The sequence below is a fragment of the Borostomias antarcticus genome (genome assembly GCF_949987555.1).
Source record: "Borostomias antarcticus genome assembly, chromosome: 37".
Classification (NCBI taxonomy): domain Eukaryota; kingdom Metazoa; phylum Chordata; class Actinopteri; order Stomiiformes; family Stomiidae; genus Borostomias; species Borostomias antarcticus.
Window position 1 is genome coordinate 1,489,957 of NC_140270.1, and position 14,896 is coordinate 1,504,852.

General features: G+C 51.5%; 1 protein-coding gene across 1 annotated transcript in view; it reads right to left on the reverse strand.

Annotated features, from left to right (window-relative positions):
- Positions 1 to 2,852: 2,852 nt before the first annotated feature.
- LOC311328058 (uncharacterized protein) overlaps positions 2,853 to 14,896 on the reverse strand; it is a gene marked incomplete at its 5' end in the record, with an annotated part of 16,720 nt that continues 4,676 nt past the window's right edge. Inside the window, 14 exon segments of the mRNA XM_084461174.1 lie at positions 2,853 to 2,947; positions 3,722 to 3,892; positions 4,447 to 4,573; positions 5,193 to 5,334; positions 5,645 to 5,832; positions 6,086 to 6,200; positions 6,855 to 7,003; positions 9,466 to 9,534; positions 9,646 to 9,988; positions 11,150 to 11,255; positions 11,778 to 11,901; positions 12,121 to 12,675; positions 12,766 to 14,699; positions 14,763 to 14,896. The exon segment at positions 14,763 to 14,896 is cut by the window's right edge and continues 691 nt beyond it. Coding sequence (XP_084317300.1) covers positions 2,924 to 2,947; positions 3,722 to 3,892; positions 4,447 to 4,573; positions 5,193 to 5,334; positions 5,645 to 5,832; positions 6,086 to 6,200; positions 6,855 to 7,003; positions 9,466 to 9,534; positions 9,646 to 9,988; positions 11,150 to 11,255; positions 11,778 to 11,901; positions 12,121 to 12,675; positions 12,766 to 14,699; positions 14,763 to 14,896 — 4,181 coding nt within the window. The 3' untranslated portion in view covers positions 2,853 to 2,923.

Genomic DNA, 14,896 nt, shown 5'->3' on the forward strand with positions numbered 1-14,896 from the left:
CACATTGTAGACTGCCGTGTGCATGAAGCAACTGAGAAATGACAGTCCCCTTCTCGAGACGGGTTATTGGGGATGTTTGTATGTTATTGTGCTGTTTGTATGTATTGTATATGGCTATGTGCTTCTTGCATGTAATAAACTTTGTTAAACTTAGAACGTCTACATTGAATCTTTCCTGAACAATACTGACAGAAATTTCCACAACAATAGTTCAATGGCTCTAACTAGTCAGTGCCCAGATAGCAAGCGGATGTGTAATGATTCAGGGCCATATATGGGCTGGAACTAAGCCACATGGCCAGATCTGGCCTGTATATGGCCCAGATCCGCTTGCTATCTGGGTGGGGGCTGAAACCCAGACAGGCCCCTGACTGAAGACTTCCGGTCAGATTCAAAGTGTACCGTGTGTTTATTGAAGTGATAAACGGAGGAAGCAGGATATCCACAGGTCTGTCCGGCGCCCGGGAAGCTCTTGACCCCCAGGAGATGACATGGCATAAAATACCTGCATCCTATGTGCGCCGTACTAGCCTGACTGCTGGATTGATGGTGTGTGTGTGTGTGTGTGTGTGTGTATAAATACATAAACATACTGTACCCGTGCTGTATGACGTTTCTCGGCTCTGTATCGTTGCTGGCTGAAAGCTAGACCGTAGTTGTCAATTCTAATAGCGTAAAGAAAAACGATCCAGTTGGTTATTGCCGTTAGCTTGTTTATCAGGAGGACAATGCCGTCATGGCTGTTCCGTGCTACAGCGTGTCCCAGGCTGCTATCAGCTGGGCAGCGTTGCTGCATATCCTTCCTCAGTTTACCTTGGACGCGGCCGTAGGATGAGCCTATATGGGAACTTGTCAACAGCAGCCGTTTTCCCTCCTCTCTCACACACAGCTTAAAGAAAACAAACGGAGGGAAAAGTGCCAAGTGATCGTGCCAAACGTTTAACCGCAAGCAAGTGATATGGCTTGTTATTGTGTAGTGAGGTGTAAATAAAACGATTTAAAAAACAACAACCCAGAAGTGTTTTCCTACAGTACATCCACCTCTTATGCACGGCCGTGGTTTGGCAGCTCGGACAGGAAGTGAGCAGGAAGTTCAAAAAACACCCCTTTAGGCATTTTTTGTTGCCGTCCTCAATCTTATTTTCCAGTTGTACCGTAATACAAGATGTTATTAATTTCTAGGCCCTCGATGTTGTGGAGTGATATAGCATGTCATTGAATCTAGTCACTACTGAATCGTATTATAACAGCAGAGTTGTTGGATTTATCAAAAGCGTTTATTAATAGTCATAGTAATATCACACAAATTCACAAGTGTTTAAGACAAATCTGGCTCAGTTGGTTGTGTGTGTGTGTGTGTGTGTGTGTGTGTGTGTGTGTGCGTGAATTCTCTAAAACAGTGCAGTTTTAAATAAATGACCACATAGAGCTGGAGAAAGGGAAAGGTATATTGCAACAGGAAAAATAGAATTCTCATCTTAGAAAAAAAACAGAAGAAAGTTCGTTCAAAGAGAACGTTTAGCACCATCTATCCCTTAATCAATATTCAACATATTATAATATCTCAAAAAAGTCAACTAAAAGCCCCTACAGGTAAAACATTAAAAAAAACAATTTCTCAAGAAGAGGATACCGAAAGTGTAGTTGTGTACCCCCCCCCGCCCCCCCCCCCCAAATGTGTAATTACAAAGACAGCATTCCGTTAGTCATCTCTACATCTGTGTGTTTCTAGCATCTACAGGAAAAGTGGAGTTATATTCATTAAAGGTATCATTTATATAACGTTTACCAGGCTGGGGGGATACTAGGATGGAGGGAGGCAAGCACCATGGAAACAGCAGCCCCCCGGCCCCTCCCATACAGACTCCCCCAGCTCAATTCATACAGAAGACACACAATCACCATAGAAAACCTTTCAAACTTGTACACCCCTATCAAAAAAGGGACAACATTGATATCCAATAAATAGAAGGAACATTTTAAATTAAAAAACAAAAACAAATGTACAATTTAAAATCCAGGAAAGGAATAAATCTGTATATTTAGCAAAACAATCGGAGGTACGACTCTTATTAGACACCAAATGAAAATGGTCGTTGATAAAGGAAGCAAGTAATTGAACATACGAGACCTGATGTAGTCCTAGAGAGGAGTGACAATTGAATCTTTATCTCCAGAAGAAATATTATAATTAATTCATAAAAAAAAAAAAGAGCAAAAGAGATTTACAACGCATACAAGATTCTGAAAAAGACAAAATAAAAACAAGTGTTTTTAAACCCGTATGTTTTGAAGCATTCCAAACAATTGTATTTTTTAAATTCTTAATGCTTTAGAAAAATGTTCATATCTCTATTAGTATTTTTCATTTTCTCTTTTCTAAATACAATGACAAGGCCAATGTGGTATATAGTTACGCTGATCTAGTTTAGAAAAAACAACCAATAAATTATAGAGGGGGGGGCAAGAAAACAACACCCCACAAAAAATACAAACAGCAATGTACAAATTTCACTATTCAAGAGGACAAAAAAAAACAACATAAAAACAAAAAAAGAACTGTCCGAAAATAACAAAAACATGCCATGGAAACCACCGCCTCCCTCCATTTTGTTTGTTCAATGGCAGCACCACTGCCCTCTGTCGCCAGGGGACTGGTCTTCTTCAGCACCATTAAGAGTAAACTGGCATTTGATGGCAGTTTGTTTTTTTCTTTTCTCTTTGTAAACAGTGATGATGAGTAAACTGGTTTTCAATTGGCTGTTCGGCAAGTATTAGCAGTAGTTGTAAGTAGTAGTAAAAAAAACAACATTTAAATAAGGAAGCTAAACTAAAAAACTCCAAAGTAAAAAGGTGTGTTTGTCCTGGCTAGCAGGAGTTTTGGTTATGGCTGTGGGATGCGGGGAGAGGAGGAGGGGTTACGTCACCGGGAACTAGAGGCCGACGCCTGGAAGAGAAAAAGACATCATCGGTTAGAAATGTGGTTCTGAGAGCTTTTACAAACTGCCGGGTAGATTTAAAAATCGTGCTGCCGTTACACGTGTGTGTGTGTCCCCGTGTGTCCCCGTGTGTGTGTCCCCGTGTGTGTGTCCCTGTGTGTCCCCGTGTGTGTCCCCGTGTGTGTGTCCCCGTGTGTGTCCCCCCGTGTGTGTCCCCGTGTGTGTGTGTCCCCGTGTGTGTGTCCCCGTGTGTGTGTCCCCATGTGTGTCCCCGTGTGTGTGTCCCCGTATGTGTGTCCCCGTGTGTGTGTCCCCGTGTGTGTCCCCGTGTGTGTGTGTCCCCGTGTGTGTGTCCTCGTGTGTGTGTTCCCGTGTGTGTGTTCCCATATGTGTGTCCCCGTGTGTGTGTCCCCGTGTGTGTGTCCCCGTGTGTGTCCCCATGTGTGTCCCCGTGTGTGTCCCCATGTGTGTGTGTCCCCGTGTGTGTGTGTCCGTGTGTGTGTCCCCATGTGTGTCCCCGTATGTGTGTTCCCGTATGTGTGTCCCCGTGTGTGTGTCCCTGTGTTTGTGTCCCCGTGTGTGTCCCCGTGTGTGTGTCCCGTGTGTGTGTGTCCCCGTGTGTGTGTCCCCGTGTGTGTGTCTGTGTGTGTCTCCCCGTGTGTGTCCCCGTGTGTGTGTCCCCGTGTGTGTGTGTCCCCGTGTGTGTCCCCGTGTGTGTGTCCCCGTGTGTGTGTCCCCGTGTGTGTCCGTGTGTGTGTCCCCCGTGTGTGTCCCTCTCTCACCAGGCTGAAGCCGTCGTAGGTGCTCATCAGCTCCTCCATGCGGTACTGCTCCAGCACCACCACGCTGGCCAGGCTGGGCGTGCGCTGGCGAGCGCAGTCCTCACAGTGCACCACGTACGTCTTCCTGCTGCCGGTCTCGCTGGTCACGAACAGCAGGTTGAACACCTCCACCTGGGCGACGCGGAGGGGAGGGGTCAAGGTCAACTTTGCTTATAAAGCACGTTTAAAATCAACCGAAGTTGCGACAAAGCGCTGTACAATATATCAAATAAACTAAAACAAAAAACAGAATAAAGTGCACATAATCACAGAACAATAAAAGGACAGGACACAGAACAGGACAGGGGATGTAGGCTATCAGGCCTCAAAAGCCAGTGAGAACAAGTGCGTTTTGAGCCGAGACTTAAAGAGCCCTAGGTTCTGTGCGTGTCTAATGTGTGGAGGGAGGCTGTTCCAGAGCTTTGGGCCAGCCACCGCAAAAGCTCTGCCACCCTTGGTCTTAAGTCTCGATCTAGGGACTCTAGGGGGGGCCGCTTAGTACCACCGAGGACGACTCTTAATGCTAAAACGATGATTAGCTCTGCGATGTCGGGGACGTCTGTAGCGAACGGGATACGTGACGTTAAGATCCATTCAGCGAGCTGCCAGAGCTGGCGTTATGAACGCGATGCGGGGGGTGGTTCTGGAAACGGGGGTGTCACGGGGGGGGCAGGCGCCGAACTCACGTCACACTCGTTGCAGTAGTAAGCGGGCTCGTCCTTGACGCGGCTCTGGTAGGAGATCTTCTTCCCCGAGGCCACCAGCTGGTCCCTCAGTACCTGGATGTGCTTGATGGACTGCAGCAGGCAGTGTCTGAGGAAGACGGGAGAGAGGTCGTATGAAGGAGGAGGAAGACGCTTCCTCGGGCGACAAAGGGATGTTTATCATGTAGGTACTGTAGAGTAGCCGTGCGCACATCCTTGCACACATGTGCACGTCCTGTCTTAAAGGTACCCAACGAAACGTGAATCAAAACAATCTGTTCTGTTTATTTTCGAAATTCCTCGATTATATGGTTCCTTGTAGTCTAATAAACATGTTGAATCACTTGAATGTCTTTCCTACCTTGTCATTTCTTCGCAAAATGATATTTAGCTAATGTTTTGAAAACAACAAAGATGTGTGAAACGTCACTATTATGTGCTCTGTGTATTGACTCAATGACGTAGTGCTCGATTTTCGGGGACCACCTTCTCAAATTTGCTCTAGAGCGCATACTAGTGGTCAAAAACTACATTGGGTACCTTTAAGGCAAGGTGCAGGATAAAAAATATGAATCTAAGAGCAAAAGGATATCTGCACAATGTTTCGACAACACAGGGTCTTTCTTTTGACCTGAAGACGACCCTGCGTGGTCCAAATGTTGCGCTTATCGAATAAAGTTTTTGGGGAGCTATAATCCGGCGTGCGGATATCGCATCCATTCACTCACCTGATCATCTTGTGGGTGTCGGGGTCGGTGACCTTGACGGTGCGCGCCACGTTCCAGGAGACGTGGATCATGGGCACGATGGACTTGACCTTCTTCACCTCGTTCCACTCGAACCTCTCCAGGGCCAGCTGGTACTGGTAGGCTGCGGGGGAGAGACGGCGTCACGTCAGACTAACCCTAACCCCGCCTGGGCGACCCTCTGAGTCGATACCACCGCCCCCAGACCCCACTGACAGCACTACGAAACGTTTCGAGGGCGACAAAAGTTAAGAGACGACTGCGAAGCTACGAGCTAACGAAGGCGTTGTGAGTGATCGGTCAGGGACGTCTGCAAAGCTACGAGCTAACGAAGGCGTTGTAAGTGATCGGTCAGGGACGGCTGCAAAGCTACGAGCTAACGAAGGCGTTGCGAGTGATTGGTCAGCCCGGTAGGGGGTGGGGGCGGGACTCACAGTTGAGCGGTCCCACGTTCCACGCGATGTTGTTGCACCAGCCGACGGCCTGGACCCAGTGGACGGTGCCGGCGTTGATCCACACCAGGTCGCCGGGCCGCTGGATGAAGCGGTACACGGGGATGTTGGAGCGGTACAGGTCGTCCAGAACCGGCCACCACGAGCCTGTCAGGTAGTCCACGCCGTGCCTGAGGAGAAAGGGGTGGGTTAAAACCATGGAGGAAGAGCACGTTGGCGTAGGGGGAGCGATGTTCCCGGACACAACCGCAGACCTTAATCGCCACACTCTCTTCTGTGTAGCGTTTGTGCTTCGTGTCGCCGTCTACGCATTTCAAATTTAAATATTTGGTATTCTCTTAATTTTGCTCCACCCGTGCGTCAATAAACTCCAGGTAGATGTTCCGTGTTGAACCGTGAATCCCTTAAACGCGCAAAACTCACTTTTCACAGAAGTCGCTGATGGCCGGCCAGTTGTTCTCGTGCACGGAGAACCACTCGCAGTCCCCGGGGCCGATGTTGATGTTGACGGAGCAGAAGTTGTTGTTCTCCTGATGACCTGGAGGGGAGGGAGCAGGACATTCGCATCAGTGACACACACACACTACATACAGCTGCAGAAATACAGGTCAATCACCCAGAACTCAAATCACAAATCAGATGCCATGCACCTCCACCTCCTATTGTTTGACCAACATAATACAGGTTGCACGGACATTTCAATAAATAGATCACATATTTAGTGTTACAGGTGATTCTGTCTCCAACCCTGATGACTTCACCCGATTTCGGGTGAGTGAACTGTTGACCCTTACACATGGAATAACAATGTACACAGTTATGGCAAGGAAAGTTACCACTTGGTATCCGAGACATAATAATTATACAATAAATATACATTATACGCAATTTGGAGTGCTGCTTATCTCTTCTCCTGTTTCTGAGTATGGACATTTCCATTACAGGAGCACCCATCGCATGCAAGACTTTTATACTAATAGTGAGTTGAGTGCGTCCCTCCTTTTTTCAGCTACCACATGTGCACCATCACAGCACACACAGGTTTACTTTCACGGCCATAACACGACATAGACCCCCCCCACACACACACACACACACACACACACACACACACACACACACACACACACACACACACACACACACACACACACACACACACACACACACACACACAACTAGGCACTCTTACCAGGTGTGCGGCTGCCTGGCACCTTCATGTAGAGCTGGACGGTGTTCATGCCCAGGATGGTGTGACCCACGTGACTCAGCATGTTCCCGCTGGACGACACGCGCATGAAGGCCGGAAGCTTCTGGAGCTCCTGCAGCTGAGCCTTCCACCTGGGGAACGAGCACATGGTCACCGTCTGAGACCAACTACCCATTCAATACTATCACAGACTACTACCCATTCAATACTATCACAGACTACTACCCATTCAATACTATCACTGAGACTACTACCCATTCAATACTATCATTGAGACTACTACCCATTCAATACTATCACTGAGACTACTACCCATTCAATACTATCACTAAGACTACTACCCATTCAATACTATCACTACTACCCATTCAATACTATCATTGAGACTACTACCCATTCAATACTATCACTGAGACTACTACCCATTCAATACTATCACTAAGACTACTACCCATTCAATACTATCATTGAGACTACTACCCATTCAATACTATCACTGAGACTACTACCCATTCAATACTATCACTAAGACTACTACCCATTCAATACTATCACTACTACCCATTCAATACTATCACTGAGACTACTACCCATTCAATACTATCACTGAGACTACTACCCATTCAATACCATCACTGAGACTACTACCCATTCAATACTATCACTGAGACTACTACCCATTCAATACTATCACTGAGACTACCCATTCAATACTATCACTAAGACTACTACCCATTCAATACTATCACTGACTACTACCCATTCAATACTATCACTGAGACTACTACCCATTCAATACTATCACTGAGACTACTACCCATTCAATACTATCACTGACTACTACCCATTCAATACTATCACTGAGACTACTACCCATTCAATACCATCACTGAGACTACTACCCATTCAATACTATCACTGAGACTACTACCCATTCAATACTATCACTGAGACTACTACCCATTCAATACTATCACTGAGACTACTACCCATTCAATACCATCACTGAGACTACTACCCATTCAATACTATCACTGAGACTACTACCCATTCAATACTATCACTGACTACTACCCATTCAATACTATCACTGAGACTACTACCCATTCAATACCATCACTGAGACTACTACCCATTCAATACTATCACTGAGACTACTACCCATTCAATACTATCACTGAGACTACCCATTCAATACTATCACTGAGACTACTACCCATTCAATACTATCACTGAGACTACTACCCATTCAATACTATCACTGAGACTACTACCCATTCAATACTATCACTGAGACTACTACCCATTCAATACTATCACTGAGACTACTACCCATTCAATACTATCACTACTACCCATTCAATACTATCACTGAGACTACTACCCATTCAATACTATCACTGAGACTACTACCCATTCAATACTATCACTGAGACTACTACCCATTCAATACTATCACTGAGACTACTACCCATTCAATACTATCACTGAGACTACTACCCATTCAATACTATCACTAAGACTACTACCCATTCAATACTATCACTGAGACTACTACCCATTCAATACTATCACTGAGACTACTACCCATTCAATACTATCACTGGGACTACTACCCATTCAATACTATCACTGAGACTACTACCCATTCAATACTATCACTACTACCCATTCAATACTATCACTACTACCCATTCAATACTATCACTACTACCCATTCAATACTATCACTACTACCCATTCAATACTATCACTACTACCCATTCAATACTATCACTACTACCCATTCAATACTATCACTACTACCCATTCAATACTATCACTACTACCCATTCAATACTATCACTGAGACTACTACCCATTCAATACTATCACTGAGACTACTACCCATTCAATACTATCACTGAGACTACCCATTCAATACTATCACTGAGACTACTACCCATTCAATACCATCACTGAGACTACTACCCATTCAATACTATCACTGAGACTACTACCCATTCAATACTATCACTGACACTACTACTCATTCAATACTATCGCAGACTACTACCCATTCAATACTATCACTGAGACTACTACCCATTCTATACTATCACTGAGACTACTACCCATTCAATACTATCACTGAGACTACCCATTCAATACTATTACAGACTACTACCCATTCAATACTATCACTGAGACTACTACCCATTCAATACTATTACAGACTACTACCCATTCAATACTATCACTGAGACTACTACCCATTCAATACTATCACTGAGACTACTACCCATTCAATACTATCACTGAGACCCATTAAATACTATCACTGAGACTACTACCCATTCAATACTATCACAGACTACTATCACGCATTAACTATTTTAAGAATTATACTATTCTGAATTGTGTTTGTCAGCGTTATTGGGTGAGGCCAGCTGTGGTGGCTGTTGTCTGTGTTGTAGTACTGATGTCTCACCAATAGGGGTCAGTATAACCCCAGAGGGAAGTTGTTGAAAAACTGTTCCACACTTTGCAAAGGGACAGACCATATATCCCATATATAGAGCGCTATCTCTGTGTGCTGGTGGTCACAGCTCACCTCTTGGCGTCTGACAGGTCGATGTTGGTGCCAAACTTGATGATCTTCCCCACCGCTTTCTGCTCCGTACTGAAGAAGAGAGAGAGAATGAGATTATGAACGCTAGAAAGCACCAATATTTACCAAAGTCCAACCGAACAGGAGCTCACGGAGAACGCGTGTGTGTGTGTCTGTTCTAACCTGCCGCCGGCGTTCGACCCGTCTTTACTTGGCGTCTCCGTGCCGCCAGCCTGCTTCTTCTCCTTCTCCTTCTCCCGTTCCTCCTTCTTCTCCTCCTCCTCCTCCTCCTCCTCCTCGTCGTCGCTGCCCTTGTCCTCCTGCAGGCTCTCCTGGAAGGACGAGGCCTGGTACTGCGCGTACTTGGCGATGGTGGTGTGCGAGCGGCTGCTCTCGCACGGCCAGGTCTGGCCCGTCCCGCTGGCGTCCCAGTTCTCGTCGGCTGGCTGCTGCACCTGCGTCCGCACCTCCACGGCGTGCTCGCTGTTGGCGTCCACCAGCGACTTGGTGGAGAACAGCCCCAGGTCTGGGAGGATGAACGGTAAACGATAAATGGTACTGCACATACACGACTGTATGGGGCGACTGTAGCTCAGATGGTAGAGCGGGTCGTTCAGTGATCGAAGGGTCAGTGGTTCGAATCCCAGCTCCGACTGTCCACATGTCGAAGTGTCCTTGAGCAAGACACCTAACCCCAAATTGCTCCCAATGAGCAGGTTAGCACCTTGCATGGCAGCTAGCGCCATTGGTGTGTGAATGTGTGTGTGTATGGGTGAATGAGAGGCCATTGTAAAGCGCTTTGAGTACCGCTAAGGTGGAAAAGCGCTATATAAGTGCAGTCCATTTACCATTTACCATTTACACAGCGCTTTTATCCAAAGCACTTTACAATGGCCTCTCATTCACCCGTTCACACACACATTCACACGCCAGTGGCGGCAGCTGCCGTGCGAGGTGCTAACCTGCTCATAGGGATTTAGTGGGGTTTTGGGGCCCCAAGGACAATTCGACGTGTCGTCAGGAGGAGCCGGGATTCGAACCGCCGACCCTACGATCATTGGACGAGCCGCTCTACCTCCTGAGCTACTGCCGTGGAGGAGGGGGATGGAGTGGATAGGCAGGGTTTACAGACACAGTAGTACTCTGTACATGTAGCATTTGATAAAGGGATTTGAAAGGACTGCTACTTGGCAATGACAATACGACTTAAAGAAACACGCCAACTTTTTTGGAGAAATTATTATAAATAATTATAAGTTAAACACTGATCTAATTATTTGCCATCTTCCCCAGAGTGGGGTAAGAAGATACATGCCCTTATCTTCTGTGTGCATGCAGTAGGAAGCATTGACCTTTGAACCGTTGACCCATTGAGCATTAGCTACTTCCAGTGATTGTGCTAAGCTAGGCTAGCTAGGCTAACAGCGCCAATGGGTCTCAATGCTTCCTACTTCCAGTGATTGTGCTAAGCTAGGCTAACTAGGCTAACAGCGCCAATGGGTCTCAATGCTTCCTACTCAGAGAGGAGAAGAGTATGTTATCTTCTCATCTCACTCTGAGGAAGATGGCAAATAAGATAATGTCCCCAAAAGTTGGTGTGTGTGTGTGTGTGTGTGTGTGTGTGTGTGTGTGTGTGTGTGTGTGTGTGTGTGTGTGTGTGTGTGTGTGTGTGTGTGTGTGAACTCACTGAGTCGGAGTGATCCCGCCAGGCCCCTGATGACGGTGACGGGGTTCTTGGCGTCGGTGCAGAACTGCAGCAGCACTGGAGAGAACGCGTCTCTCTTACTCTCCAGCTACACGGGAGAGACCAGGAAGAGAGACAAGTCAGAAACTCTGCAACGTTACACACAACACACACACGGCATCGCTGAAACACTCAAACACCGCCATCTCCCATCTAAACGAACCACGTCACATTTCCCCCGTTGTGTCAGCATGAAGTTAGGTGCCTCCGCCACAAGAGGGCAGCGCAGGCAGACGCTGATCTCACGTGCAGCGGGCGGCAGAGTGTGGCAGCGCGGTGAACGGAGGAGGAGGTACGGGGAGGAGGTACGAGGAGAAGGTACGAGGAGGAGGTACGAGGAGGAGGTGGTACGGGGAGGAGGTACGAGGAGGAGGAGGTATGGGGAGGAGGTACGAGGAGGAGGAGGTATGGGGAGGAGGTACGAGGAGGAGGTACGAGGAGGAGGTATGAGGAGGAGGAGGTACGAGGAGGAGGAGGTACGGGGAGGAGGAGGTACGGGGAGGAGGAGGTAGCAGGAGGAGGAGGTACGAGGAGGAGGTACGAGGAGGAGGTAGGAGGAGGAGGTACGTACGTAGATGCTGGGCGTGGGAGGGTTGAGCTTCTCCCGGGGGATGGGCACCTCCCCCATGACGGGCTTGACGGAGAAGGCCGGCAGCAGGTAGGACTCCCTGAACTTCCCCTTCAGCCTGGCGCCCCTGGGACAAGCACACGGGTTAGTACACACACACACACACACACACACACACACACACACACACACACACACACACACACACAATAACCTTGTACAATCTTATACTCATACAATCTAATACACTCACACCCCTCTCTGTCTCTCGGACCTGAGGTTGGGCTACACACACACACACACATACACACACACACAACACACACACACACGCGGCTCTACTGACTTGCAGGCCCTGATGACGTCGCTGGCCGTGTTCCTGATGCTGATCTCGCCCAGAGGGATCCTCTTCTCCTCCACCTCGGACGCGATGAAGGTCTCCCGGTCGCCGCTCTCCACCTTGATCAGGCGGATCTTCAGCTCCTTGGGCGGCCCGTCCGACAACGCTTTCAGCCTCTGGAAGTCGTTGGAGCCCGTCGCCGCCGCCGCGTCCGACTCGTCCTTGGCGGCGAGCCCTCCCCTCCTCCGGGACGCCCACTCGGAGTGTTCGCCCTCGCTGGCGGAGCCGGCGCCGGATCCCGAGGCCGCCGCCGCCTCCCTCCTCCTCTTCTTCTCCACGTCCGAGCGCGCCCTCTCCTTCTCGCGGACCTCCTTGCTCTGGAGGTCCAGGTCTCCCAGAATCCTCCGGTCCTTCTTCTCCTTGTGGCTCTTTCCCTCCTTGTGGCGCTTCACGGAGCCGGAGTGGGAGGAGGAGGGGGAGGAGGAGGATGAGGAGGAGGAGAAAGAGAAGGAGAAGGTGGACATCTCTCGTTTCTCTCTGTGTTTTTTCTTCTTCTCCTTCCTGTGGTCGAGCGTCGTGCCATGCTTCTTCTTCTCCTCCTTCTCCTTCTCTCGCTCCCTCTCTCTGTCGCCCTCCTTCTCTCTCCCGGGCTTGTGGCGGTCCGGGTGCTTGACCCGAGCCTTGGACCCGTGGTCGGCGCCGTGGCTCTTGGCGCCGAGGAGCGCCTGCCGGTCCAGCAGGAGCTCGCAGCCGCTGCCCAGCTCGGCGAGAGACGACTCGGAGATGGTGGTCAGCTGCTTCCGCGCCTCCTCCTTGGGCGCCGCCGCCTCGGGCTCCGCGGGGGAGCGAGACGACTCCTCTCTCCCCGAGCCCGGCCCGCCCTCCTCCGTCTCCCTCCGCCCGTCGCGCCATATGTCCTCCACCTTCACCTTCCTGTTCTCCTCCGTCTCCCTCCGACCGTCGCGCCATATTTCCTCCTCCACCTTCACCTTGCTGTCCTCCAGCCAGCTGGACGGCGAGCGCGGCCGCGCCTTGAGGGGCGGGGCGGCGGAGCCCGGCTGATGACCGACCGGGTCGGAGGTCGGGGAGGTGCTCTGCTGCTGCCGGTAGACGTCGGGGCCCAGCGAGAGCGAGGACGAGTACTTGACCCCGCCCAGCGCCGAGGGCGGCGGCCGTCCGAACGGCCCGCCCCGGTACGCGTACTTCTGCCTCTCCAGCACCGACGCCAGCGACTTGAACATGCTGCCGACGCCCGTCTGGTGCAGGTGCGGCCGCTGCTGCGGCGGCGGCGAGCACGACGGCGTGGTCTCCGACTCCTCCTCCTCGTCCTCCTCGTCCGCCTCGCCCCTGGCGGGCAGGCCGTAGAGCTTGGCCAGGTCGCTGTGGCAGTAGTTGTCCGTGTTCTGTTTCCCGCCGGGGTTCGAGGGGGGGTGGCGCCCGTGTGGGGAGGGGACGGCGGGTTTGATGCTCCCGTCGTCCTCGTCCTCGTTGAGGGACGAGGTGCGGCTACACGGGGACGCCAGCGAGCCCTGGCGGCTGAGGACCGGCGGGCTGGCGTGGGCGTTGGACCCGAACTCCTCCTGCGCCTGCTGCTTGGGCGCCGGGATGAGATCCGGGGCGCACAGGTAGCTCTTCGCCGGCGGCATGGCGGTGATGGCGGCGTCGTTGTCCCGCCGCCCGGCGCCGTTGGCGCAGTAGAGCTCCTCCTCCTTCTTGATGGACTCGTCAAGCATGGCCATGATGTTGGCGAGGCCGTCGGGCAGTAGGGTGGACAGCTCCGACGTCTCCTCCTCGAACGGGGCGGCGTCCGAGTCGCCGCCGACGCCGCCGCCCAGGCTGCCGAGCCCTCCGCCGGGCATTCGCTTGTGGAGGAGCCCCCCCGCGGAGGCGTTGGGGGACCCGGGAGGGGGCGTGTCCCGGGGGAAGGCCTGGAAGAGTTTGGGGGGGTCCCGGAGCACGGGGGCGGGCAGGCGGCGAGCCCCCTCGTCTTTGGGCGCCGGGCCTTGCGTGGCGGGGCTGGAGTAGGGGGCGGGCCGGTTGGTCCCTGAGCTGCCGTGACCCTCCCACATCTCGCGCTGACGCTGCTTCTCCCTGGCGTAGTCCGTCTGGGGGGTGAGGGGGGGTGGGCGGAGCCTCTCGACGAGGGCGGGCGGCGGCGGTTGGGCCCCCGCGGCGTGTACCGGAGGACAGGGGGGGACCCCGCCCCGGCTCAGCCAGGGGTAGGGGGGCGAGGACTGGGTCGGGGGCGCAGAGGAGGAGGGGGCGGAGACGACGGACGAGAGGCGGGGAGGAGGCTGGGGCGGTGGCGTCGATGACGGCGCCATCGGCGCCCGCCCGGACAGGAGCCTCTCCAGGCTCTCGATGGCGCTCTCCTCCCTCCCCTTGCTACGGCTCGCCTCCTCCTTCATCTTCCTCTCCATCCTCCTCTTCTCCTCCTCCTTCCTCTCCCACTCCCTCCTCTTCCTCCTCTCTTCCTCCTGCCTCTCCAGCTCTCTCCTCCTCTTCCTCTCCTCCTCTTGCCTCTCGGCCTCCATCCTCCTCTTCCTCTCCTCCTCCTGTCTCTCCCACTCCCTCCTCCTCTTCCTCTCCTCCTCCTTCCTCTTCCGCTGCTCCTCCTCTCTCTCCCATTCCCTCCTCCTCTCCTCCGCTCGCATGTGGCCCTCCAGCTCGGCGTCCAGTTTGTCCAGGGCCTCCTCTATCGACTGGGGGGGCGGGGCCGGGGGTCGAGGGGGGTAGGCGTGGCCCTGGGTGGGGGCGGGGCCGGGCTGGGGGCAGAGTCTGG